Source organism: Elgaria multicarinata, chromosome 2, assembly GCF_023053635.1.
Source record: "Elgaria multicarinata webbii isolate HBS135686 ecotype San Diego chromosome 2, rElgMul1.1.pri, whole genome shotgun sequence".
Classification (NCBI taxonomy): Eukaryota; Metazoa; Chordata; class Lepidosauria; order Squamata; family Anguidae; genus Elgaria; species Elgaria multicarinata.
The window spans coordinates 169,725,566-169,752,982 of NC_086172.1; the positions used below are offsets into that span (position 1 = coordinate 169,725,566).

The 27,417-nt window shown below is 44.3% G+C and overlaps 1 protein-coding gene across 4 annotated transcripts; it reads right to left on the reverse strand.

Annotated features, from left to right (window-relative positions):
* LOC134393179 (SERTA domain-containing protein 2-like) lies at window positions 1–26,385 on the reverse strand. Of its 4 annotated transcripts, none has more exons than XM_063118157.1 (6): window positions 26,163–26,385; window positions 21,166–21,296; window positions 19,587–19,672; window positions 18,970–19,117; window positions 18,691–18,844; window positions 1–4,392 (listed from the first exon to the last, which is right to left on the reverse strand). In XM_063118157.1, exon 6 carries the CDS (start codon window positions 4,386–4,388, stop codon window positions 3,537–3,539), a length of 852 nt encoding a protein of 283 aa, XP_062974227.1. In that variant the 5' UTR covers window positions 4,389–4,392; window positions 18,691–18,844; window positions 18,970–19,117; window positions 19,587–19,672; window positions 21,166–21,296; window positions 26,163–26,385; the 3' UTR covers window positions 1–3,536. The 4 variants fall into 4 exon arrangements, 3 of the variants coding, with proteins under 3 accessions (XP_062974227.1, XP_062974226.1, XP_062974228.1); XM_063118156.1 differs by having other exon boundaries at window positions 19,587–19,683; XR_010025083.1 differs by lacking the exon at window positions 1–4,392 and having other exon boundaries at window positions 18,538–18,844; window positions 19,587–19,683.
* Between the last annotated feature and the right edge of the window lie 1,032 nt (window positions 26,386–27,417).

A 27,417-nucleotide genomic window follows, 5' to 3' on the forward strand; every position in this document is an offset into this window, starting at 1 on the left:
TTAGATTGAAATATTTATTATCACAGGAATTTAAAAAATATTCTTTTAACCACAAATCTGCTTCATCACAGTGCAGAAGGCCCTTACCATTTTCAAGATTCATGTTTTACATACAAAGAAGCATTTATGCACAATCTGTGTACATTCTTTCTACTTAATCCCTTTTTGCCAAAGTGTCTGCTGTATTTTAGATCCCATTGCGAACTTTATGCATAAAAAAAAAATACATTTCAATTGCCAAACTGGACTGGACCAATAAAAGGGGATTGCTTTTAAAATAGTTGTAGGATCTGACTCAGTCATGAGTAGAGTTGGGAAGATGGCAGAAAACCAGTATTAAATAAATGAAAACAGTCCCAGGTTTATAACCAAAGATTGAATGCATTTTGCCCCTTTTCAATATTAAACATATAAGGTTGTTTCTTTTTTTTAATTCCACTGAAACTTGGTGGATGCCCCTTGAACAGTCAAATGAAAGCATTAAAGGAAATGGGTAGCAAGCAAGATTGATGTATGACAGCATGCAATAGCATCTGCCACATCTGAACAATTTTCTCTACGTATGTGTGGAATCACTTCTCTTGTCTATGCTAGAGGCATACTGTGAGGTTGGTTGCTTCGGTGGTAGCAACCAAATTCATCCTCTAGGTTGTCATCTTTCATCCCAAAATGCATTGCTGTTGAGTCAGCCTGGCCCCAGAATAAATACTCTAGTACAGCAGATGCATAGCCACTGTCACAGCACTGCTATGGTGGAAGAGGACAGGAGAAGTAATTAATCCAGCAAGTGTGGTTAGATTGGTAGAAGCAAAGAGCGACTGATGTACAGTACACACTGCTGCTTTGCGTAGCAGCATGGGGAAAAGAGCTAAATCTGAGAACAGGGAACATTCCTGCAGTAATAAGCTCTTTGAGTCAGGCTCAGGCTCAAATGGGTCCTCAGCATGGTGCCAACTTTTGCTCCTACCACCACCAATCCCCCATGTTCTCTAGGCAGGCACTAACAGCCCTCCCACATTAGTGCTAGTGTCACCACATAGTGCCTTGTCCCTGCCACTGCTCAGACTTGCCCTTCCTGCAGCTCTCTAGCGCAGTTATTGGAGGCAGATGGCTGCTTGGCTTCAAGTGGCGCCATACCACTGGCACCTTTTACTGCCCGAAATGCCATGCCATAGAACATCCAATGTAGCACGGCTACATCAGGTGCCCCACGATGCATTATAGTACAAGGGGTGGCTAAACATCACCAACTGGGTCCAATAGGAAACACACCAGCACTACAAGATGAAACAGAGGGGAGAAACAAGTGCTAATGCTGCTGCCACTTAGTACCACAGTAGCCACTCAATCGACAGCAGCATCTACTGCAGAGGGCAGGTAGAGCCTGCCTGGGTCCTGCCAGAGCAGGTCAAGACTGTCTGGAGGAGCTTTCAATCCCAACCTCCAGATGCTCTAAGTTGGGTATACCCACCTCTGAATCTGCTTGAACTACAGTAGCACACTCAGAAAATTAGCCAATGTCCATGCTATATTTCTTTTGAGAAAAAAGACCTCATACACCTCCACAGGCTTACTTTATCAATATGATCAGTGTTTTCAGAGAGGGGGAGATCTTCTAATATTTTCTTCTACTTTGTGAGACTTTTATTTTTGAACCCATGACAAGAGGATGAAATATTTTGCTTTCAATATTAAAAAAAAATCCCAGTCCTCATTGAGGCACTACCTATTCTTAGGAGGTATGATGAACAGAGGGGTTTGGCAAAATTGAGGTGGATGCAGACCTCTCTGCTAACTTATGGAAAAACAAACTTTTGCAGCAAATGAGTATCTCCTACCCCCTTCATACATGTGCTGCTACACATATTGCCCATTTGTCAGATGACTGCTTTGTTCAGCCTCTTTCACTCAAGCAGATATACTGGACCCCTCTGCCATGCTAGGAGGCTGGCGCATTACATTCTGGGAAAATAAAAGATAGCAACCACACAGCTCCAATAGGAAGCCTGATAGGTGGAGATGCTGCCACCTGGCAGCAGCAATGCAGGTAGGGCTTACTCAGTGGCACCCAACATAGGGTAGGGAAAATACTTGAACATGCAGGGCACTGTCACCAAGACTGTCTGAGGTTGTGAGAAACGCAGTTTCTGCAAATTGCAGTGGGATCGCTGCCAGGTGGATTCCTAAATCTCAGGTGGGGGTGGGTGGGGGTGATTCTAAGTTTTGCTCAGTTCCAACTGAGTATTAGCACTTCATGTGAGGAAAGAGTAAAAATAGCCAAGAGATACAATCCATGGTGAGCATCTTCAATGAAGTAGGATTGCCCCCTGCAACGACAGGGAATTGTGCAAGATCAGAGCTGTGCTCTTAGACAAGTTCCATTCAACTTGCACAGGGCTTAAGCACAGTTGCAAGCAGACTGAGTGTAGAGTACACTTCAGATACTCTGCTGTCTCGATTTTTTGCCTGCCATTTGGATTCAATGCATTCCTTATAGAACAGGGTGTGCAAAAATGTTCTGTTTAAGTGATATATTGCACATAAAATTTAAAAGTGTGTTGCAAATATACAATGTTCTCCAAAGAACTAAAATAGTTCTACCTGTACAGTAAATACTAAATTTAAAAAACCCATATTACCCCAAAATCGATGCACATAATACTGACAAAGTTTTTAAATTGGACAATATACATATAAATTACATTTGTAAATATGAACAATTAAATACCATAAAATTTTACCAGCTAAATTGCTGACAAGTTTCTTGCTTATACCACCACAAATACCATCCAAGAAAACAAAGATCTACAGTGTTAGACAAAGCACTGGAAAGAGTTAAAGCATTTCTGCTTATAGAGGTAGTGCCAGCCACATCCAACCAGAAATTCATCTCCAAACTAGGATAGAACAATTTAGTAAAATGTAAAAAGACTATAAAATTTACAAAAATAAATAGTTTCAAATGCTTTACAAAATGCAAGGGATTTTGCTGCAAAGCATCTTGATGAGCCTTCAACAAATGGGAAGAGATCGCTAGTTCTTTAAATATCTTTAAAATATATCTGCACTGACTGAGGCTGCAGAATCCAAGTATGCAACTCCAGTGAATGGTAACACAGAATGTAGTTCAATATTAAAAATAGAATTTTTAGACTTCAGAAGCTGTTTTCCCCTCTTATGAAAATTGCTGCCATGTCAATTCTTCAGGCAGATTAAAAATTGCACACTAAAAAAGTGAGTTTTCTGGGAATAAGAAGGTTGTGCAAGAGACACATTCCTCACATACACCCTAGAAGGACTAAAAAAATTGCACAATTGATTTAATAAATATTCCATTTTATATTTGACAGCCTGCCACTGTTTTTTGAGGGGTGGGTGGGTTATATATGACTTCCAGAGAAGTTTTGAGAACCACTCACAGATATTCTGATATAACACTTTGCAGCTTGCTCCCTCCTCTCTCTGTAGCTTTATCTTCAAACCAGCATTGTGTGGCAGCCTGGGGGAAAAAATCTTTGGGTTTTTTAAAAAAAGTGTCAAGACCCTACAAGGATCTCCATGATATGGTCCAAATCACTGAGATCACTTCTACAGATCGGGATGTTGCTTGTTGAGGAAGAATTGCAGGAAGGGAAAGTTTTCAAGATCTCTTCTGTGGTTGTCACAGGCGATGCTCTTGAAGGTGTTAGTGAGGGGCAGTCAAAGTCTGAATCATACATTGAAGTGTCAATATCTTCAAAGATGTCATCAATAGCCAAGTCTTTCAAGTAACTCGTTGAGTTTGAGATTTCAAAGGAACCAAACGCGCATTCCACTCCCTTCAAGTCCTGTCTGTCATCTTCTAACCGAAGACCTGGAGTTTCAGAAGACTTGAACTGATCATCTCCAGATGCAGCTAGGCAAGTAGGGGGACTCACATCCTCCATGAAGTCCAAATCTTTCAGAATAGAGGAAATGGCTGAGGACATGTCATTATCTGAAACCATCAGTAAACTGTTTTCCATTGGGCCTTCCACAGGTCGTGGTTCATAACTATTTAATTCCTGCTGATTAATGCCTGGAAAAAGGTGTGAAGGCATTCCAAACAAATCCAGCCCCAGGTAACTAGAAGAACTGGTGCTGAAACCACCACACATATTGAGCTGCTGGCTAGTTTCTTGCCTCATCTCCTCCTGGATTTGCCTGACTGTGTTGGCAATAAGGACAGAGCGGTGCAAGTTTGGTTCCACCAGCATCTTGTATGTCTGTAGTTTGGCAAGGCAGACATTGAGCACCAGCTGCCTCTTGAGCTGATATGGCACGTTGCGACTGGAATCAAAGGCACTTGACACACCAGCCATGTTCTCTTCATAATCATTCAGCTTGCGTTTCAGACCTCTCCCCAACATGAACCTGAAATAGAAAATAAACCAATAAGATTGCTAAACTGCAATAACATGGTCAACTAACTACTTAAAACGAAGAACTCAGAAATGCACAGCTTCAATAAGGGTGCTGTGTAATGTACCTTCAGATTAGATTTTAACTGCCCACTGTATTTGGGAACAGGAAGGAATCTGACCCAGACTGGCCAGCAACTCTGGAGGGAAAGGAGTGAAGGCATTCCAAATGATTAAAACATGGGGAAAGGTTGTGAAGGTATTCCAGATGAATCCATAGCTATGTGGTTGAAAGAGTGGTCAGGGCTTACCATATGTCACAATTCCAGAAGACTGCAGAAAAACTTTTGAATCGGACTTCCCAAGAATCCAGGTTATAATTTTAAACTATCCCTGATAAGAACATAAGAGCCATGCTGGATCAGACCAAGGGTTCACCTTGTCCAACATTCTGTTCACACAGGAAACTTACAAGCACGACATGAGTGCAGCAGCACCAACCCATTCCACCCATGTTCCCCAGCAACTGGTATACTGCCCATGACACTTGAGGTAGCATTTAGCTATCAGGACTAGTACCCATTGATAGCCTTTTCCTCCAGGAATTTGTCTAGCAGCCCTTTACAGCCATCCAAATTGGTGGCCATCACATCTTGTAGTAGTGAATTCCATAGTTTATGCACTTTGTGAAAAGGTCTTTCCTTTTGTCTGACCTGAATTTCCCACCAATCAGCTCCATTGGATTACTCCGGTTTCTAATATTATGAGTGTGGAGGGGGAAGTCTCCCTGTCTACATTCTCCACACAATGCATAATTTTGTACACCTCTATCATCTCTCCCCTTACTCGCCTTTCCCCCCCAGCTGCTGTAAACTTCCCTCATAGGGGAGTTGCTCCAGCTGCTTGAGTGTTTTAATTGCCCTTTTCTGAACTTTTTCCAGCTGTACAATATCTTTTTAAAGGCGCGGTGACCAGGACTGTAGACAGTATTTGCAGTGTGGTCACTATTTTCCCAATGGAGGTATGTATATACCATTTATTCTCTGATATTTTCAAAGACATGCTTGCATGTGAGCAATGTCGAATAAAATCCCAGTAGCCGTGTTACTGAATAGGATCCTCACTGGTTAGACATAGAGATCCTTACTTCTTCCCATTATTAGCAGAGCAAAAATTGCATATATGAAGTATGCATATTTGCTTAATTTCCTTAATTTATACAAGCTGCAGATTTTTTTTTTAAAAAAGTAACTAGCAGAACTTTGTGATTTCAATGGCAATGTTCAGTGACTATTCTTTCCCCCTCCTGTCACCCGTCTCCCGAAATAGTGTATAAAACTTTGATTGAAATTTCAATATTCACTTCCTGCCATTTGAACTAAAAACTGGTTTGAGTGTTGAAGGGGAAGCTGGGCCCTTCAAAGAAGTCTTTTGATGTTGACCCTCCTCCCTCCCCACCTAACTTCGAAGGTGAACTTTGATTCGTGACGCATGCAGAATGTAGCTCTTGGATAAGCTATTGAAGACTTGCTACAACACTCTTATACAGGAAAGGAACTGCAGTGCTTACAGCAGTGGCTGATCAAAGTCCACCGTCTAACAAGGTGTGTGCACACTACCCACTGCCGCAGCTAAATTTCTCAGAGCAGTTTCCCCTTCAACAGCTGCTCCCACAGGACCTTCATAATGCCAAGTTTCAGAAGACATTTGGGGATCTGGTACAACAGTTTTTAAAAAGAAAATGGTAGAAAATAGCAGATGCAGGACTTTCCCTTTAAACAGTTCTCATGCCTGATCCTCAAACACTTTAGTTGTGGGAAAATGTGGGGGTTCTAGACAGATAGCTGGTGATGAAAAAGCATCCCCAAAGCTAGCACCAACATGCAGATCACTGAGTGTTATGATCACATATAGACACACTTGGTTATGGCTGTTGGGTACACAAAGCTAACATCAGGTTCCAAATTTAACTTGGATCAACTGTGCTGATAGAAGTGGACTTCCCCACTCCCTCCTTCCCATGGCAGCCCCTCCAGCCCCCTAAGAAGTCCACACATTTAAGTTATTCTCATTTGCCAATTGCTCATTTATAAACGTAGAATGAGCTTTCATACAGGTGACATAGTCTATTCATGGAACTCAACAGGCCCTGCTGAATGGGGTAAGCTGTGGGGTTGTGGGATCCCCCCATATTGGGCAGAGGGATTTTCCACAAGCAATGACTTTTCTCTTGAGGAAAGCAGATCCTAGACACAGCCCAAAGTTTCTTGTGGAATCTTAAATGCAGTGGCCTTCATTATGAAAAAGTGATAGGACAGGACAGGCTCTTTATAAGTATTGTGAATAGGCTATATCATCACCTGTTATAAAAGCTCATTCCACATATGTAAATGAGTAATTGGCAAATGAGAATAGTTTAAGACATAATGGGCATGTCCCTTTAAAAATTCCAGATCTATCAACTCATTTCCCAAAGACAGAGCCACCAGGCTGGCAGCATCCCTCAAATTACAAAAGTTCTGCTTAACAAGGAGTGAAGAGCAACATCTCTTCAGTATAGCACCTTTTAATTCCATTTCCCTGGGATGAAAAAATGTTAATAGTCCAGCCTCCAATCAGAGGTAAAAATTCCTTCCATCAGTCAATCTTATCACTGTCCCCCACACAACACATTAGAGAGATAAATGGGGGGGGGGCTGTTTTGACTATAAAATAGTCTTCTACTGGACAACTGTGACAACCCTTGCAGTTTGCATATAAGTTTTGATCTGAGCATTACAATTGCTCAATGCAGTCTACGTAGAGATTACTTCTGGTTATTTTCTTTTATAATTAATGCATTTCTTTCTGATCTCGTCTCTTAATTTTAATAAATGCTTCTTAATTGATAACTGGGGTTCAGCTGAATACCTTGATCACCCAAGGAATAGTTTCCCACATGCTTGTTTTACCCTATACTAATCTAAGGTAAGATAAGGAGAAATGGGCTGGTTCACCCAACTGGCAGTGTCTCCTCTCCCAAATTAACCACTCAACACGAAAGGAGGAGTATGGGAACCAGCCCACCTTGAAGGATTGTTGTATGACCTTCACAACAACCTTATCCATGCATCATGCTTTTATACAGTGCTAAGAAACTTTTGTACAGTGCTTCGTAAATAATAATGCCTAAGTGGTGCTCAAAACCTCCAAAAGTTGATGCATGGGCTCAAGAAAAAGGCTCATGACTTTCCCATGTTGATACAGGGAAACCAATGTGACCAAACCAAAACTAAGAGGCTTAAGAATTAAATAGAAATCTGCATTATTACAGAGACGGGTGAAATCTGGGTCTCACAGATCTACTTTTGGCAAGCAACAGTTCAAAGTTCCTCCAACCACTTCAACACAACATTTTTGTAGTGTTAGGAATACATAAATTTGAGCCCACGAGACAGATTCAGTGCAGATCTTAAATATGCAGACCCCGCACATTAGAGAGGGCCTCCCAACTTCCCTTTCGTCTCAGCACCGGGCACAGCCAGCAGCTGCTCAGCTGACTGCGGCAGTTGCCAGCTCCACACTACAGTTCGGTGCAGGCAGAGCGAAGCAGAAGACTTTTATACTGTTAGTTTTACTCTACCCTGTGCCTGTTTGGTGCATTCTCTTCCCCTTCTTATTGTTTTATTATGATTTTATTAGAATGTAAGCCTATGAGGCAGGGTTTTGCTATGTTATTGTTTTACTTTGTACAGCACCATGTACATTGATGGTGCTATATAAATAATAATAATAATAATAATAATAATAATAATAAGAAGAAGAAGAAGAAGAAGAAGAAGAACGTATGAAGATTTGTCTATGGCTGAGTGGTGCAACAGCCATTGCTACCCCTTCTCCAAACACGCATCCACCCAGACATTTTAGCACTGCTGCTAACTGCTGTGGATAGATCTCCTTGCCCCTCCAGATATATGCAAAAAATAAGCAAACGCAGAAACACTTGACAGAATTTCTTTAGAGTTTGGATTGTTTTGCCCAGCTAAGAAGGCAAGAGGAAAGCGCCCCACCCCAGACAGAAGCCCAGCCCTACTAGCTCCACCAATGTCTAAGGGAGCCCAGATGTGGCACTGATGTATTACCCTGACTTTCCATGAAGGCAGAAGCATTGCATAAAGAATCACAAAAACATACTGAAACAGTGAATCCTGACCATCCTGATTGCATAATGGCCCATTTGCAGCAGGCATGAAGACTAGTATGTGTTAACTAGTCACATACTGGTACAGACACACTGGGAGAGTTAGTGAGCATGTCTCGTAACATGTTAGCCACAAGTGTTGCACGACAAATTAATTGTGTGAAATGGTTATTACAGATCATTCCAAGTGAACACAGAATACATTAATAGATGGAACTCATCAAGCGATTGGCTCTTCACTTCACAGCTAAAACTGTGAACAGACGCAGTTAATGTTCTCAGCACTGCAGTGACAGGAAATATTCCAAACTGCTAGAAGTGTTAATATTAACCCTCCAACCCACCCTGAAGCAGCAGGAATGCAATTCCTGAGCCACCATCCTGAAAGGAGTCACATCAGCCAAGCGGTAGTGGAGAAGCAGCTGCCTCTGCAAGACGCAAGGACCAGGATGACTGTTCATGCAGAAGAAAGCAGTTAGGCAAAAGCTTCCCATTGCTTTTGGGCAGGACTCATTCTCTCCTGCGTTTTCGTAAAGTCTTTCAATGACAACCAAGACTGTTAAGCTGCTTCGCTACTCTATTTTCCAAGCAAAGTTAGGACTGATTAAAGATGTGCACATGGGTCATTCGGCCCGCAGCTAATCAGTTAACTTCGGTAACCAATTAAATTTAAAATCAGCATCTTGCAAGACTTCCGTGAAGTTGCCTTTTTGAGAATACTGAGAAGGGAAATGGGAGCATTATCTTCAATTGCCCATGGCTCTGTTTAAAGCCAATTCTCAGCCTGAAAAGTAAATTACTATTTCTGAACTTTTAATACAAACTGGAACTAAAAGCCTAACTTGTTTGGCATGCTGGGTCATGGGGGCAGACCCCTTGTTTCTTGGTACTACAAGGTGTAAAAGGCTTCTTGTAATTGTTTGTATTCAATCAGTTCCAACAGCACCCAGAATAGGCCAAGTTTTTGACAAGTATTCCTTGTGAGTATGAATAGCCATTTCAGATTATTTTCCAATGTTACTTTTCCAAAGTATTTGTAAAGAATTTTTTGTATCAGTGCCTAAAGTCTTCTTCCAGATTCCGTAGTGCTCACTGCTTCTATTAACAGAAGGGTGAATGATATTATCCCCACAATAAAGTCCAAACAACCAACGACACAAAGAAAATCCCCACAGATCAAGAAGAATGAGCACAGGATGGGTGCAAACACAGGTTCTCGATGACTGCTCAATTGAAACATGCAGAGTCTGGCGTGAGAGAGCGTGCGACTAACTAACAAGAGCCCAAAGAATGACTTGAGAGCCCACGATGGAGGTTTAAATGTTGAAGCAGACTGCTCCCAAGCAGAACCTGGATAAAATAAGCAACTCAATTGGGTACAACAGTGGTGGGTAACATGTGACCTTCCAGATGTTTTGGCCTACAACTCCCATAATTCCTCACAATTGAATTCGGTGCTGGATGCTGGAAAAGAAATTCTGCTTCCTGTTCTTGCACCTTATACAACCCCTCAAGTCTCTTTGATGTTGGTGGCATCGTAGATGGAGTTTTCCAGGAATTTTTTATCACTGTCAGCAAAGCTGGTAACATTGGAATTGCAACAGGTCTATATTCAATCTTACTCATAATCCTCCTCCTTCACGTCCTGCTTCTCGCTCTTGTCGCGACTTGCAATCTATCAATTATGAGGCTTTTTCTCAGTCTCTAGCCTCCTCTCTTCCTGCTGTCTTTTCGGCTGTCTCCTTGGACTCTGCTGTCTCCTTCTTTAATTCCTCCTTAACTTCAACTCTTGATAATCTTGCTCCATCTACAACTTGGACAGTTCGCCCTTCTCAACCCCAACCGTGGCTCACCTCTTTCCTCCGCTACCTTCGCTCTTGTTCCCGGGCAGCTGAGCGCCTTTGGCGTAAGACCAGGGACTGGGCGGACTTTGTCCATTACAAATTTGTACTCTCCTCTTTCTCCTCTGCCATTTCACTGGCCAAACAGCAGTATTACTCAATGTTGATCCAGTCAAATGCTATGCATCCTCAGCGGCTCTTTGCGTCCTTCAATTCTCTTCTGAAGCCTAATCCACCATCTCTTCTCGCCTCTCTGTCTGCTAATAACTTTGCCTCTTTTTTCAATGCTAAAATCCAAACTATTCGCTCTGATCTGGACAGCTCTGCTCCTCTTCCAGTTCCTGTTCCTCATCTGTCAGTTCCTCCTGCAAATTTCTCTACGTTTCCTTCGGTCTCAGCTGATGAACTGTCTACAATACTGCGCTCCTCGAAGCCTTCCACTTGTTCTCGTGATCCGATTCCTTCCCACGTCTTTATTAATCTTACTCCCGCTATCCTCTCTTCCTTGCTTCATATTATTAATCTTTCTCTGTCCTCTGGTTCATTTTCTTCTGCTTTTAAACATGCTACAGTCTCTCCTATTCTCAAGAAACCTACTCTTGATAGGCTAGCTCTGTCTAACTACCGACCTGTCTCTTTGTTGCCTTTTGTTTCAAAGATCCTGGAGCGTGTGGTCTACTCTCGTTGTCTTGACTTTCTTTCTAGTAACTCTGCTCTGGATCCTTTTCAATCTGGATTCCGTCCTTTGCATTCCACTGAAACAGCCCTTACTAAGATCACCAATGATCTTCTTACTGCCAAGTCTAAAGGCCTTTATTCCGTTCTTATTCTTCTTGATCTAACTGCAGCCTTTGACACGGTTGATCATGATCTTCTCTTAGATTTCCTTCATGACCTTGGACTTTGCGGCTCTGTCTATAACTGGTTTGCCTCCTATCTAGCGGGTCGCTCTTTCAGCGTGTTGGCTAATGGCAGCTCGTCTTCCTCTTTTCCCCTTTCAGTAGGGGTTCCGCCCTGTGCCTGTTTACCCTACCCTGTGCCTGTTTGCATTCTCTTCCCCTCCTTATTGTTTTACCATGATTTAATGTAAGCCTAAGTGGCAGGGTCTTGCTATTTACTGTTTTACTGTTTTACTCTGTACAGCACCATGTACATTGATGGTGCTATAAAAATTAATAATAATAATAATAATAATAATAGTAATAGTAATAATAATAATAATAATAATACGCTTCCGATGTTACAGCATCAAACACTGGGTCTTGAACTGGGGCAGCCGTTTGTTGCGTGGTCAATCCCAATGATTGTGCCATCCTCAAGATTTGATCGGCAAACTGGCTCAAATCCTCGGATGGAGAAATTGTTTCCTGCATTTCCACGTGTGCATCTGGTGACGGCATGGCAAGATGACCCGATGATGTCGATGTTGAGTCAGACAAATATCCCTCTGACACAGGGGACTTATCTGGAATCATTTGTCTATCCTGATGTTCCGTTTGTACTGTAGGTTGAATCAACTCCCGCAAAACTGTTTCAGACTGAGGAACCCTGTTAGTTTCCTGCCGAATAGGCACTTCAGACTCTCTCGGTATCAAGGAGTTCCTTGGTACACTGGCTGCAGTATCGATAACCAACTGTGTTGGCGGTACCGAAACACTCCGCGGAAGAGGTGGTGGTACTAAAAAATGAGCCTCCTCCTGTGGGGGTCTGGAAATCGTTGCCGATGGCACTCTTTGTCAGTCGTCATATCGAGGCCGACTGTAATGATAATACTCTCTTGGAGCATCATATCTTCCCCACTCCGATCGGTACGGAGAATAGGGATGTCGCCATTCATACTGTCTATCTCCATAATGAGGTGATCTTGAATGTTCCCTGTGCGGGTAATATGACATAGAATGAGACCTCCTTGAGGACACCGAAAAAATTGAATCTGGCGATCCTCTATGTCTTTCTCTACTGTCCCGCTCACATAACAACTGCTGTGACCTGTAGTCATGTGAGGAGATATCTCTGAAATCTCCTTCACTTGTAGAGGTTCCCTGACTTCGCCCAATTTGATCAACTTGAGGCAACATAGTTGGAACTGGTGACCTCAACAACGGTATTCTAGGCATCGATACCGAGGGCGTATACTGCCTATCATAATGCATAACCTTGGCATCGACCGCCTGTAAGGCAGGTCCTTCGGTATCGACCACTCCTGTCGATATGGAAATCGGCCGTAAAATTGCTCGATCATCACAAGTGACCACCAATCCTTGACTTTCATCTGTTTCTATTTCCTTCGGGTTTTTGGACACACACTTTTTCTTTTTCTTAGGCTCCTTGCCAGATCCTCCAGATCTTTTAGACGTCTTAGCCTTTTTTGTAATCTTTTTCGCCGCTGACACAGTCAGAGAATGGCCTGGCGTAAGCGGATTGCCTTCCATTATGCTCATTTGCTCTGGGGAGTTCCCCCTCATTAAATCAGATCTGTGCGTGACTGGATCTTCCTGAGGCGCGGATTCACTAGCCATTTGCTTAGTGCTATTACCGATCGCCTCCAACGCCTGTTTCCACAGAATTGCCTTAACCCGCTCGGATCTGTGACAGCGTGTTTGCCTCGGAAACGCCTGGCAATTTGAGCAAGACTCTACTTTATGCCCTTCCCCTAAACACAGGAGGCAAAGAGTATGCTTATCTGAAGGAGGCAACTTACTGCCACAACTTGTACACTTTCTAAATGGCTCTCTAAGAGCCATACGCCTCTAAAGGGGCGATCGGATGATCGCAATAAGAAAATAATTGAAATAGCAGATAAAGATAGAAGGAACTTAAATAAAATTAGAAAAGTTTGAATAAAACGCTGAACTATATACAATATACTGTTTTTAATAACCAGAAGCTTCTCTCAAGAGGTCACCACTATGGTGGTTGAAGAGAGACTGAAGGGAAGGCGGGGACCGTTGGTGTATGGACACTTGGTTGTTTGGGAGGGGTCCCCACCTAAAACGCCGTTAGCTTTAGAAGTTTCCTGGACACGGTCTTTGAGCAGGCACAGAGCCCATAGGTGTGATGCACAGAGACCACGATGAAGAAGCCACAAATTGCTCACCCCTGCTATACAGCATTAGAGGAGAAATTAATTTGGTTCAAATTTTAATGTGAACATACCTAACTTGTACTTCCTGAGCCAATACACAAACCAAAATACAGTTAAACTTTGATATTCACATTTCTCCAAGTTTTGGAATGAATTTCTCACTCCAAAACTGTGTAAAAGAAATACCTGTGTTAGGAAAATTGTGCCCAAACATGCACATATTAGTGAAAATAATTTACAAAAAAAATTAAAGAAAATTGCTTGCAAAACTGGTTTATGCAAGCCTAACCCTGCGTACGATTAGGTTGAAAGCGAAATTGCTGTTAGCAAATATTTGTCTTATCTGACACTGTAACTGTTGTATTGTTTCTGTTTAAAGGCATACCAGGTTAATAAAATTTAAGGGGCAAACTCACTCAGTTTTAACAGGCTCCGTTGGAATTTTATGTGGGCCTCAATGACATTACAACATTGTAAGAGCCTACTCTGTCCACCTAGCTGATGAAGCAAAAATATTACAACAACCATTCAGCATTTTTATATAGTGCTTTACTCTGAGTGTTCCATCTCACATCCACAACAATTCTGTAAATCTGTATTATCCAGATTCTGTAGCTGGAGGAACTGAGGCTGAAATATTTGCATAAGATCACCCAGGAAACTCAAGCAGGAGGTGAATTTGAACCTGGAATGTTTATTTCATCGCTTAATCTCTAGATCAAAGGGCATGCTACTGGATAATAGTAGTTTTATGACTCAATCATAATTTTCTTCTTTTTTTAAAAAAAAACACCTAGTTTTAGGTTTTATAATAGTCAACCAAATTGCTGGTGAGGTAAACATAAGACTGACACTAAATGTAGTGGCAATAAGAACTCAGCATAGGCCAGTGTGTTGGGCTTTTTTTTTTATCCTGGCCTATGCTGCAGGAAAATCATCAAAATACAGGATACTATTTCTATGTTTTGTTCCTTTCGAGACTCTGTGCTCTGCTGCACTCCGAAGTTGTTTACCAGAGCTAAAGAGGAAACAGCCCTTCTGAAGTAGGAGTCAGCAGTGTAAAACAGTTTCACAGTAGGACTCCTTTCCAGTTAGTCATCAACAAACAATTAACGATCTCTTCGTTTACAGGAGATGTTTGTCTGAAGCGTAAGGTGGCTTTGGTATACAAAAGAACTAATCATAAACATCCCATTTTTCTGTTTAAACGCAACAAAAACTAAGGTGCAAATCACTAAAAGGCAGCACTAATGACAGGAATTTAAGAACAAATTAAAACTAATTTTAACAAAAGTAACTAGTGATGACACCAACATTTGTTGGAACCTAATCTGATATAGGGATTTGTCCAGCTTGAAAGTATAACAAATAAAGGTAATTTTGCTGAGTTGTTCTCTGGCTCGGAATGCAAAATGAGAGTCTACATCTGTGAAATAAGTGAGTTTTTGACTGTCCCTGAAAATTCCATCTATTTTTGTCCCAGTCACTAATACCAGTTCCAAGGAACCGTGCAAGCAGCTACTGGCACAAGACACAACTGAGGGAATCTTCCTTTGGAGACCTCAAAATCAATCTTTGCCTGTTGCAGTGTCTAGGATCTGGACAAATTGATGACATTTTGAAGAGCTGTTGAAGACTCACCAAAAGATGGAAGTGTTTTTTGAAAATAAAACAAAAGTGAAAGCAAAAGTTAAGATCCACCACCACCATTACAAGACAGGCGCGAATTTTTGGAAAGCAGGGAAAGTTTTAAAAACTTTCTAAGAAAACTCAGAATTACAGAGCTATTTCCAAACTAAACTGAGGGGAGCTCAGCTACTATTACTTTTAACCAACTCCACCTGGTCAGAAGGCTTTCAGTCTCCAATGAAGAGAGGCAACCATCAACCATGCCTTAGGGACCTACTCAAGGCTAAGCTATGCAATGTGCTCTGCCATTGCTTACAAGGAACTTCAGGTCTGCAGTCATCCCTACAAAAAAAAGTAAATGCTATTTTGGGTTGCATTAATAGAAGTTTAACTTCCAAATCGCACAAGGTACTGGTTCCTCTCTATTCGGCACTGGTTAGGCCTCATCTTAAGTATTGTGTTCAATTCTGGGCACACTTCAAAAAGGATGCAGACAAGTTGGAGAGGGTTCAGAGGAGGGCAGTGAAAATGATCAGGGGTCTGGAAAAAAGCCTTATGAGGAGAGACTGAAAGAACTGGGCATGTTGAGCCTTGAGAAGAGAAGACTGAGGGAAGACATGATAGCACTCTTCAAGTACTTGAAAGGTCACACAGGGCCCAAAGATGCCTCCTGCGGCTGGACGTGCAACGTCCAACCATGGGAAAAATCCATCTGCTGATATTGAGGCGGGGGGACGCACAAGGAGCCGAGCTGCTACTGTGACAAGCAGGATGGATTCTTCGCCGGCAGAAGCCTCTTGTCACGTGACATGTGAGGAGACTGCTCCAGTGCTTCATCCTTCTGCGATTATGTGGGTGGCCGTTCCTTCGCACCCACCTACCACAGAAGGAGCAAACTCCAGAGCAGTCTCCTCGCATGTCATGCAAAGAGAGGCTTCTGCCGGCAAAGGATGCATCAAGGCCCCCGACACCTGTCCCTCCACACCAGGTGCAGTGAGATCCGGCAGGCAAGTCGCCTCCAATGACAGGAGAGGCAGCACGCCCATTGCCGAGTGTGGCCGTCGCCAGAGAAAGAAGTGCCGACGGAGCCATCTCTCCTCTTGACAAGAGCTGGGATTAATCTGCGGCCGTCGCTTGGCAACAGGCACGCCATGTCTCCGCAGAGTGCACTGCTCCTCCCCACAGAATGGCAGTGCCCCGGTAAGGTAAGCGGTAACCAGCACCGCCATTCGATGAGGAGGACCGGGGGTGGGGGGATGACAACTCAACAGAGTAGAAACTGTTCACTCCTCAGAACAGCACTTCTGTGTCGCTCAAGGTCACCCTGGAAATCGGGTGAGTTTAAGTATGTTGAAGACATCTCTGATATTTATAGTTATACTTCTTCGATTGTAAGACGCACACTAACTTCAGTACCACCAACAGGGAAAAAAAACCCTAAGACATGCCTGCAATTCTAAGACGCACCCCATTTTTAAAGATGTTTATATGGGGGGAAAAGTGTGTCTTAGAATTGAAGAAATACGGTACTTTTTATAATGCTAAGAAAGGACTGGAGCAGACTTAATAAGGGTAATCTTTAAACAGCAATTACATTCTTCCTCAACATGCCCTCTCTGGTGCCAATTTTTTCTGTTCACTTAAAACGTAATTAAGCATTATATTGGCACTGACATGAACTGTGGTTAATGCTAATCAGGATCCCTGCTTAACCAGAAATTGCTTACATGTGATCAGTATTTTAAGGCTTAGGAAATGTATTACATACTTAAGACAAGAGGAATCAAACAAACTTTCTTTCAAGCAGTTTAAGAGAACAGAAATAAATAAGCAGAAGACTTTGATGATGGTCCTTAGCTGAAGCTAAGCAGGACTGAATCTGTTCAGGGCCTGGGTGGGAGGTCATTGGGGGATTGTATGTATGTCATTAATATTGTGCTTCTAGCAATCTGAAAATTTATTTGGATTTAATATATTAATTATGCAGTTAAAAAGCAGATTACAGTGCAAGGTAACTTGCTGTCCTTGAAGTCATCTGGTTGCAAACCTCTGCTATGCATGTCTACTCAGGCCTATTGAGCTCAATGAGATGTACTCCCGGATAAGTGTGCATAGGATTGCAAACTTAGAGCATCCCTATATACCAATTATGCAGTGGAGAGGAAGGAAGGCAGAGATATGTCAGTGGCGCAACTGCCATATTTGATAACTGCTCAGCTTGAAAGGGAGGGAAGAAAAGCAAAGAAAATAATGTAATGGGGTGAAAACATACCACTCCCCTTTGTGTCCCTGAAAACACTGCTAAAGCCCACCAATCAGGGGTTGTGCCAGTGATGCCACCCACTCAAAGAAGCCAATGAACTCACAGTGACAAGGACAGGCCCCCAGCATATATCCCTGCATCACAACACATACCATGACGCCATAGTGTTATCAGTCTAGCAGCCTCTGTGGCACAGCTAACGACATCTCCATTATTGCCAGTCCCAGGCACCCCTACAGGCAGGAATTCAAATCCTCTTATGCTGCTTACGACTGTTTTGGAGCACAATGCATACAAAGGGAAGGATGTCCAGCCCACAAAACACAGCACCCACATGGTTCCCTGGGTAGGCCTGCAGAGAGTACACATGGTCCTCGTGGAACAAGGATTTAAACCCATCTCAGGGGGAGAGAAAGACCCTTTTGCTAAGGACCCAAAAGAAAGGGCCAGAACATGCAAGGGCAGACACAGACACACTGACCACAGCAACTTCCAGGCTCACTCCATGAAGGCAGAGTGCTGAGAAGCAGAAGGGAATTTAAGCTCCACCAGGAGGAGGAGGGGGGCGGGATGGAGAGAAACGGCCAAACGCATCTTTTGCATGCCCGACCAAAAACAGTTGCATCGTAGGCAAACTAGAGGGAGCTCCCAGTACTCAAACCCATACTGTAAGCACACACAGAGCAGTTTGCTAGCCACTCAGCCACAGTAAGCAGACAACAGGGGTATCATGGGGTATTTCTCTTTCCTCCTGCCTCAAGACTCAAAACCCAGTTATAGATGCCACAAGGAACAGCTCACGTTTTACATGCAGGGTGTTCCATTTTCGCATCTACAATACAACCCTACACTATGAAAGAATGAGGGGTAGGGCATACACTCAGGCACACCTGGGACAGTTCTCCCCTCCCCTCCACCAACTGAATGCCTCGTACACCCTGGCAGCAGCACCTACCGCACTTGTGCCCGAGAGATCTGTCCCTCACTGTTAGACAAACCTGAAGAATTAGGCACTGGACGGGCCACTGCCTCTGACTCCATCGACTCCCTGCTCACACCACAAAGAGTCCAATCCAGAGGCCAAATGAAGCCAGATCATTGCAGGGTGGTGGAAAGGGAGCCCTATCCCTCATTCCCAAGCAACAAACAAACAACACACAGCAAAGTTATAGTCTTTATTGATACAGGTGTTCCTGAAAGGGAAAGATGGGTGGGGGCTGCAGGGCTCCTGTGTCATGGACAGTTGCTCGGCAGAGAGCAAGGCAGAGGAGTAGTCCCTTATGGCATCAGCTCCATAGTAAGTACATCTTTACCTGCTGCATAACTGTCAGGAAGCTTGCAAGGGTGCAGGAGCCTGCTTGGAATAGGTTAACAACCCAATGATAAACATCCTGGTCACTGTTGCTAGTCATGGGGTGGGTCTCCCTCATGGCCTGTATGGAAGAGGGTGTGGGATGGATCGTGTGCCTGTGAAGAGCAAGGGCAGACAGAGTAATGAGCAATTGTCAGCAGCAGAAACACATATTTCCTGAACTTGGATGCAGACTAGCAGTTTGTGAGGAAGTGTGAGAGAAGCCACCTGAATATCCTACCAGTGCTCATGCCTCAGTCTTGCCCCCATGGGGGAAATGGCAACTGAAGTGACTGTAAGCATATACGCCTCGCTCCCCTTGAAGTTGTAGTGGAACCGTGCCTGTGTGGTGACAAGTTTGTTCTACTCTATTCATCCGGACTGTAATCCTGTAAGACAAAAGTACACAGGAGTGTTTCGACAACAGTGGCAATGGTTGGAGTGCCTGGCATTTGCCAGCAGAGAACTTACCGGCATGTGGGAATGAGTGCCTCCCTGTTTACAGGGGACACTACTCCCCACAGTGTTAGAAGAATTCAGTTCAGATAGGACAGTACTCACATATAGTAAATGGGGTGGGGAAGACATAGGAGACAGATTCAGCAATGTGGCTAAAGTGTTGGACTGAGAGTCGGGAGTTCCAGGTTCTAGTCCCCACTCAGCCATGGAAACCCATTGGGTGACTTTGGGCCACTCACAGACTCTCAGTCCAACCCACCTCACAGGGTTGATGTTGTGAGGAAAACATGGAAAGGAGGAGGATTATGTATGCCGCCTTGGGTTCTTTGGAGGAAAAAAGGCGGGATATAAATGCAATAAATAAATGAAATATTTTGTAGCATGGTTACCCTTGCTTACCTGTGTGGGGTATTCTGTCCTGGTCCCCCCAGTCAGAGTGGTGGTTACTATTGGCTGTTTGGATCTGGAGCCCCAAGGTGAGGTACCTGTAAGAATTCTAAGCAAAGAAATTATAGCAATGTGCTCAAGTTTCCCTGCGCATTCTGAAGACCACTGCGCATTCTGAAGCTGTTTTACTCCAAGTGCTCCTTTTCTATGCTATAGCGCTTTTTGTGGAATAAAACATCTCTTTTGCATACCCCATCGTTTGTTTGTTTTTGCATCTTTTGTGGGTTTTCCTATTTTGTTGCATCCGAAGTGTCCTTTCACTTGTGAGCTCTCTAGCAGAAATGTATAATATGGGGCTGGAGAGATAACTCCATGCCTCACACCCTATCATCTGGGTAGTGGTTTCCCCGTGTGGGGTTTATATACTAGTCAGCTGGTATGCTGCAGCTGGTTGTTGTGTTATACCATATCCTATGCTCTGCCATGCCAATGTGGGTAGGATGGTTGTTGATCAGGGGTCTGAAAACAAAGCCCTACGAGGAGAGACTGAAAGAATTGGGTGTGTTTAGCTTTCTCTTCTGAAGGTTGAGGGGAGACACGATAGCACTCTTCAAGTACTTGAAAGGTTGCCATAGAGGAGGGTCAGGATCACTTCTTGATTATCCCAGAATGCAGGACACAGAATAATGGGCTCAAGTTAAAGGAAGCCAGATTCCGGCTGGACATCTGGAAAAACTTCCTGACTGTAAGAGCAGTACAACAATGGAACCAATTACCTTGGGAGGCTGTGGACTCTACCACCCTAGAAGCATTTAAGATGCAGCTGGACAGCCATCTGTCAGGGATGCTTTAAGGTGGATTCCTACATTGAGAAGGGGGTTGGACTCAATGGCCTTATCGGCTCCTTCTAGCTCAACTATTCTATGACTGCATGATAGAGAGTATTTTTTTAAGTTCCACATATCAGATACAGGGCTGGTGTAAATTTTCACTGTTGGTGGACGTGGTCTGAGCGAGAACAGAAAATAGCCTAGAACTACCAAGCAGTTGGTAGCCAGTGTTTTTTGTTTCTTTGTTATTGTATGAAAAGTTCCCAAGCACAGACAAGTCTTTAGGCAATACTACACTGTAAAATACAGTGATGCTTAGTTCTATGTAACCTACTTTTTTAAAAATTCAATCAAGTCTGCTCATTCCAAAGTTAATGCCTAAAGGAGAATTTTTGCATTGTTATTACGCCGTAAGACCTAGCAATCTGAATAGTGAAATATGTTGGGGAAAGCTAATGGTCTCTTGCATCTTAGTTTATATTCATGTTGGAGAAACTCTTTAAAGTGCCAGAGCTTCAGAGTGGGCTTCTCCCACCTTCTCCTGACTCACACTGGTGTATGAAGGAATTAAAGAGGGGGAAATGGTACTTTTCTGGGGCCATTAGCAGGAGATGTTATTTTTAGGGAAAAGAGTAGCATGTTAAGTTTCTACTGTCTATTCCAATATCTGAGCAAGCTTTCAATCTTCAAGGACAGAAGCCCTGTGATGTTATCATTAAATAAAAGAAACGACATTAAATAAAAAGAATTAAAAACCTTACCCTTAAAAATACAAAGAATGTGTTCAGGCCGGAATAGTCCAGATATGGTACAGAAAGGTCTCATCCAAAACAGTGGTTAAGCACAGCTCTGATAACAGCCGGAGTAAATCCTTTTCAGTCAAGAGATGCAGCTTCAGGGAAGAATAAGACAAACATTTCATTACTTTGACACTGTTTTATAAAGGATAATCAGATCAGCAATTTTGGACATTTTGATTATTGTTTTATGGATTTTTGTACATCCTTGCAAATAACTATTCATGAGTTGCTGCCCACCCCTTGCTCTAAAATGGCAAGGCTTTATAGAGTTCTCCAGAACTCTTCTTCAGGCTGGATATCAAGCAGAACCGGGGCGGGGGGGGGGAGAGAAGAGGAGAGAGAGAGAGAGAGAGATGGGCATGATGTTGATACAGACTTTGGGGCTTAACATCATGCCTAACTCTTCCATCCCCTCGTTGCTTAACATCCAGTCTTAAGTAGAATTCTACTTAAGACTGTCAAAGAAGAAGGGGCAATATTCACTGCAGAATCATTTGCTACCAGACCCACACCTCAATTTCCAGAAAACCCCCCACTAATGGCACAGTTTACATCTATATTCAGGCTGCACATAAATGGGCTTGGGTTTCTAGTAAACACTGTAATAGTCAATCCAAGGTAGACGAACAGTGATAATAACTTCCTTGTGCATGGACTACCCCCCATCCCCCACCCCCCAAAAGGCATGAAGAGCCATGTATACAACTGAACCCAAAATACTACAAAATTTTGAGAGTTGTATGGGCAAAGCTTTCTGATTTTATTCTTCTTTGCTTTTCTGAACTGTTCTTAGTTATATATCTTAAGTGGGGTTTTTTAATTGGATAGAACTTTTATAAATAAAACAAATATCACAAGTCAGTCCTATAACTGTCAAGACTGTTGTAAATAGATATTACTGATCATGTCTACTACTAACAAGTTGGCGAGAGATATAAATGATTAAGATCAGATCAAAGCCTAGCTCTTTATAGAACATTCAGGAAGGCTTCAGATCATGGCACAGATATAAAGCACTTTAGTGTTAGCTGCAATTAGTGTATTCTTTTAAAAGGAGCATTAATGCAGTTAAGTGTTCATAAATTCTGAAATAAGGTACCAGAGCCATGAGAGATCCCCCTCCCTTTGCATTGCATTTCCTATAAGAGTAGGACACAAGGGAGCCAGGCCTCCATATAGTGCGCAGAAAAAGAAAGCAGACAGAACTTCCTGGAAGCTGCTGCCTGCACCTCCCACAGTAGCAAGAGGGGAGCTTGCAAAAACATTTTTGCTCTCTGGATGGTGAAAAGTTACTCTCCTCCTCTCTCTTCACTCAGCAGCTATTTATAACAAAACAGACAACCTCATCCCAATTCTGCTCCAAGGTGCCAACCAGCCTCCAATGAGCAATACTATACCCCAGACCTCTCTCATGTGCCCAAACACCACCCTCACAAATTCACTGCACTCTTTTTCAGACTGCCTCATTTCCTAAGTGGGAATCATACTCATTCAAAACTCCATTTACAGCAAGCTTCTCCCCAAATCCTTCATCCACCACTATGGTGACTTGATTTCATCCCTGCAACCCATCTCAGCACATTAAGAAAATCATTTTTAAATTCCTCACAAGATAGTTTGCAGCAGATGCTGAGCCCCTATTAACAGCCAGCCACACCCTCCTCTCAAGCCCTGCCTAACCCATGTGTTCCATTCCCACCATACAATGACTTCTCTGTTTCTGCCTTCCAAAAGAACCCCCTTATTCCAAGCAGCTCTTGGGAGATCCTCAAATCCTCTGTCCCAAGCAGCCATCTCCCTATACGTTTTGCATTCCTCACAGATGCCTAATCCTGAGCTAACTTGCTCCTTCTTACATCCAATCAAGAACCTCTTACCACTGGATACCTTCTCATGCCAAATGACATCGTCAATCGGGATTTCTCACTGTCCTTTACTGAACAGGCCTTCCAAACGTTGCTCCTTCCCAAGTCTCCTCATATGCCTCCAATCTTCTAACCTTGAATCTGTTCTACACCTCTTTTCTAACCATGCAGTTTCTATTTCACACCTCCTCCTATATATACGCACACACCAAGTTCTGTTTCTTTCAACAAGCTCCACCCTAACTTAATCCCTCTGTCTAAATCTAGCTCCTACTTCAACTGCAATTTCCAGTATTTTCTCCTTCTCACATACAGGCATTAACTGGAACCAATAACCAAGTTTAACTTCTTGTCTATACTCATCTACTAAATGTCCCTCACTTGACATCCAGCTCTATTCAATTTCTCCTTAGCCAGTCTTCCATAATGAAACAGCATCCCATTCACCCTATGCTTGTGTGATCAACTCTTCAGAATTGCAATAATATTAAGGATTCCTAGATGTTGAGAAGGCTACCAGTTATGCAACTCATTATTCCCAGTATTTAGTTTCCACTCAGCTCCTCTCCGTGTAGCTTTTCTAACTGACCAGTTTCATCTGCAGTTTACTCTAATAATCTATACTCACTTTCCCTTCCACACTATCCATCATATCCACCCCAGACCCATCATGTTAGCCTCTAAAACCCTCCCATTAATAGCACTCATACCCAGATCCACTTTACCCCCAAACACACACACACACCTTTGTTTACTTTGTCCTACTAGTCTCCATTACCCACCCTCTAGTATCCTCTTATCACTTGTTGGTAACTCAGGTCAAATTATCCCCTAAACCAAAAAACAATGAATCTTACCTTTTGCCTCAATGACCAGGCCTACATCTTCAGACCATTCCCTATTAGACTTGTCTAATACTCCCACCCTCAGCCATTAACCCCACCCATTCCCCCTACCTTGTAGCTACTGTCATCCAAGGCAGGTAACCACCATATCTAATCTCCAAAACCAAATTCCAGTTGCTTACCCAATTCTTCTCTCCAATATTTCCTTTCCTTCTCAGCCAGCTTCCTTCACCCTAGCTTCTTTCAAAGTGAATTCCTGTTGTACTCAATGGCCTTATAGGCCCCTTCCAACTATACTATTCTATGATTCTATGAACTCCCCTCCTCAATCTGCACAAGTAATCATGCCAAGACTGATTTTGCAATCTACTCTTATATTCCGGCTGGACATCAAGAAAAACTTCCTGACGGTAGGAGCAGTACGACAATGGAATCAGTTACCTAGGGAGGACATGGGCTCTCCCATACTGGAGGCATTCAAGAGGCAGCTGGACAGCCATCTGTCAGGAATGCTTTAAGGTGGATTCCCGCATTGAGCAGGGGGTTGGACTCGATGGCCTTATAGGCCCCTTCCACCAAACCCAGACAAGCCTCAAAACAATATCCATTCCATTCTCCACTCCCTTCCATTCTTGTATACCTTTTATACATTTGATTTTTACCTCACTTTTCCAACAAGCAAATGGTGCTCAAAGCAGCTAACTATTATAGGAAACAGTTAAAAATAAAACCTTGATTAAAACTGTAATACATTAAAAACAATTAAAAACCACACAGCAGTAACAAAATAAACAGCACCCGACAAACAGATCAGGTTACATCCAAAAGGTTTGCTTGAATAAAAACATCTTTGCCTGACAACAGAAGTAACCAACCTAGGCTCCACCAACAGGGAGTTCCACAGCCTGGGAGCTGCCACTGAGAAGGCCCTCTATCACATCCCCACCAAACATGAAGGTACCCGTACTGAAAGAAGGGCTTCCCCTGAAGCCCTTAAAACCTAGGAAGGTTGCATGCAAGAAGGTGGTCTTTCTGGTAGCCTGCTCCCAAGCCGTACAGGGCTTTCTAGGTCATAACCAGCACTTTGAATTGTACCCAGAAACAGGCTGGTAGCCAGTGAAGCTGTTGTAACAAGGGCATCATCTGCTCCTCGTAGCCGGGCCTGGTCAATAACCTGGCTGCAGCATTCTGGACCAGCTGAAGTTCCCCAACAGCTTTCAAAGGCAGCACCAGGTAGAGCGTGTCACAGTAGCCCAAACAGAACGCAATTAAGGCAAGGGCAATCAGATCAGACATCTCCAAGAACGGGCGCAGGGTTGAGTCCAGGATGCCCAGCAGCAACCTAGGAGCCCAAGTCTTCACGGGAACTGTAACTTCATCCAGCACAGGTTGAGTCCCTATCTGCCTCTCAACTAACCAGGAGCACCTCTGTCTTGTCTGGATTAATCTTCCATTTGTGTGCTTCTTACACAACTACAGCCCAAATCTATGCATCTTTACTCCGATATAAGTGAGGTTTGCAGCAAAGTCAGGGTGCAAACTCTTACCCCACGTCCAACAGTATTCGTACTCCAGCCGGCCTCCTAAGTACACCTCAAACCTCTGATCAGCCCTCATATCCATGTACCACCCTGAACCCCAACCTCCTTCTAATACTCGTCGTCACCCCCCATTCGTATAACCCCAAACCCAGGTCCTTCCATTATACCTGCTCTACCTTCCTCTCATCAGCCCTTAGCCTGGAGATGTCGACTGATAACCCCAAGAGTCAGCTCCCCACCAGGCTACCTCCCACCCCTTCTGCCAAGACCTCTCTCAGCCCCACACCTACCGTGGCTCCCTCATAGTTTGAGGCGCGGGTGAGTTTACTATCTCAGCCCCCCCCCCGTAACACCCACCCACCCAGCAAGCCTCGCAGAGCCCTACATCGACCCAGATCCCCCGCCGGCTAAGCCTCCCCATATTCCCTCCCACTCGTGTAGGTTCCACCACCACCTCCGCCCAGACCCCCTGCCCCTCCTCAGCCACCCCACCACCACCCCCGCCGGCCCCAAATATTGCGGTTTCGACCCTCTCGGCTTCACCACCACCGCCTCGTACCCCAGTGCCCAACGTCCCCCACTCCAGCCCCTCACTCACCCAACGCCTCAGCGAAGTGCCCACACCCCGCCGCCGCCCTGCCCCCGTCGACCCTTCCACCCCCTCCCGTGCGGCGTTTCCTTTTCACCTCAGCCGGAGACTCGCTCACCTGCTCGGGCTTCAGACAGAGGCGAGTAACCGGCCGGACGCCTCCCGTCCTCCCCTGGCCGCTGGGCTGCGCGGCGCTGGCTCCCAACCCAGCCAGCCGGGCTCCCTTGGAGGGGCTGGGACGGAGAACTGCTTGCGTGCTGAGGGGAGAAGGGAGGGGAGGCGGGAAGGCGGAGGAGGGAGAGGAGGAGGCAGCGAGCGAGCGCCACCCACCCGTCCACCGCCGCCGGATCCCGGCGACGACAACAAGAGCCGTTGCTCCTCCTCCTCGCACGCGCGGCAGTTGCCACAGAGCGGGGAGGGGGCGCGCGCGCGCTTGTCCACCTCTCCTTCCCCTCCTGCCTCTCGCTATTGGTCAGCCGCGCCCCACCCTGCCCAGCAACCGATTTCTTACTGGCTCCCTGGCTCGCGGGGACCGTTTCGCCCCACCCTCCTATAAGAAAGCAGCCCTGAGGCAGCGGGGGCGGAGCTCCCACTGGGCCGCCGTCCAATGAGAGGCTCGCCCGCTACTTCCTCCACTTCCCCCGCCTTTTCTTAGCTCAGCAGGGGCTTCTTCCAGAACGCCTCTTCCTCGGGGTGGGAGGGGCCTCCGGGCAGAGGGCTTTTCGTCGTCTTCCTCTTAGTGCAGCACCAGGGTGCTGGGTGCGCGCTCCCAGAGCGAAGCTCCGTTGGGTTCAATGAGGTTTATTCCCTAGGAAGGCTCTCTGAGATCACAGCTGGAGCCTGTGCATGTTTACTTAGGGGTAAGCCCCAGTTTCCCCAAGGAAACCTACTCTCCAAGACTGCAGTGCATTCCTGCTAGATCTTAAGCGCTTTTACTCCGGAGTAAACCCCAGTTTATTCAAGGAGGAGGATTTTCCCCAAGACTGCAAAGCATAGCAGCTGGATCTTATGCATGTTTATTCTGGAATGAACTCCAGGGTTGTTGTTTTTCCAAGGAAACCTAACTCTTCAAGACTGCAGTGCCTTCCTGTTGGGTCACATGCGTATTTACTCCAGAGTAAGCCCCAGTTTATTCAGTAAGGGCACAACATGAACTGGCTGGGAGTTATAGGAGCTTTTTCCTGTCGAAACATCATCATCATCATCATCATTATTATTATAATATTTGTATCCCGCCTTTTGCCCAATGTTGGGCCTCAAGGCGGCCTTACAAAGTTTAAAACATACATGGGGGGACGGGACATCCATTGGATTGCACCCTAAACTGCATAGCATTGAAGTTGGATCTTACTCATGTTTACTCAGAGTAAGCC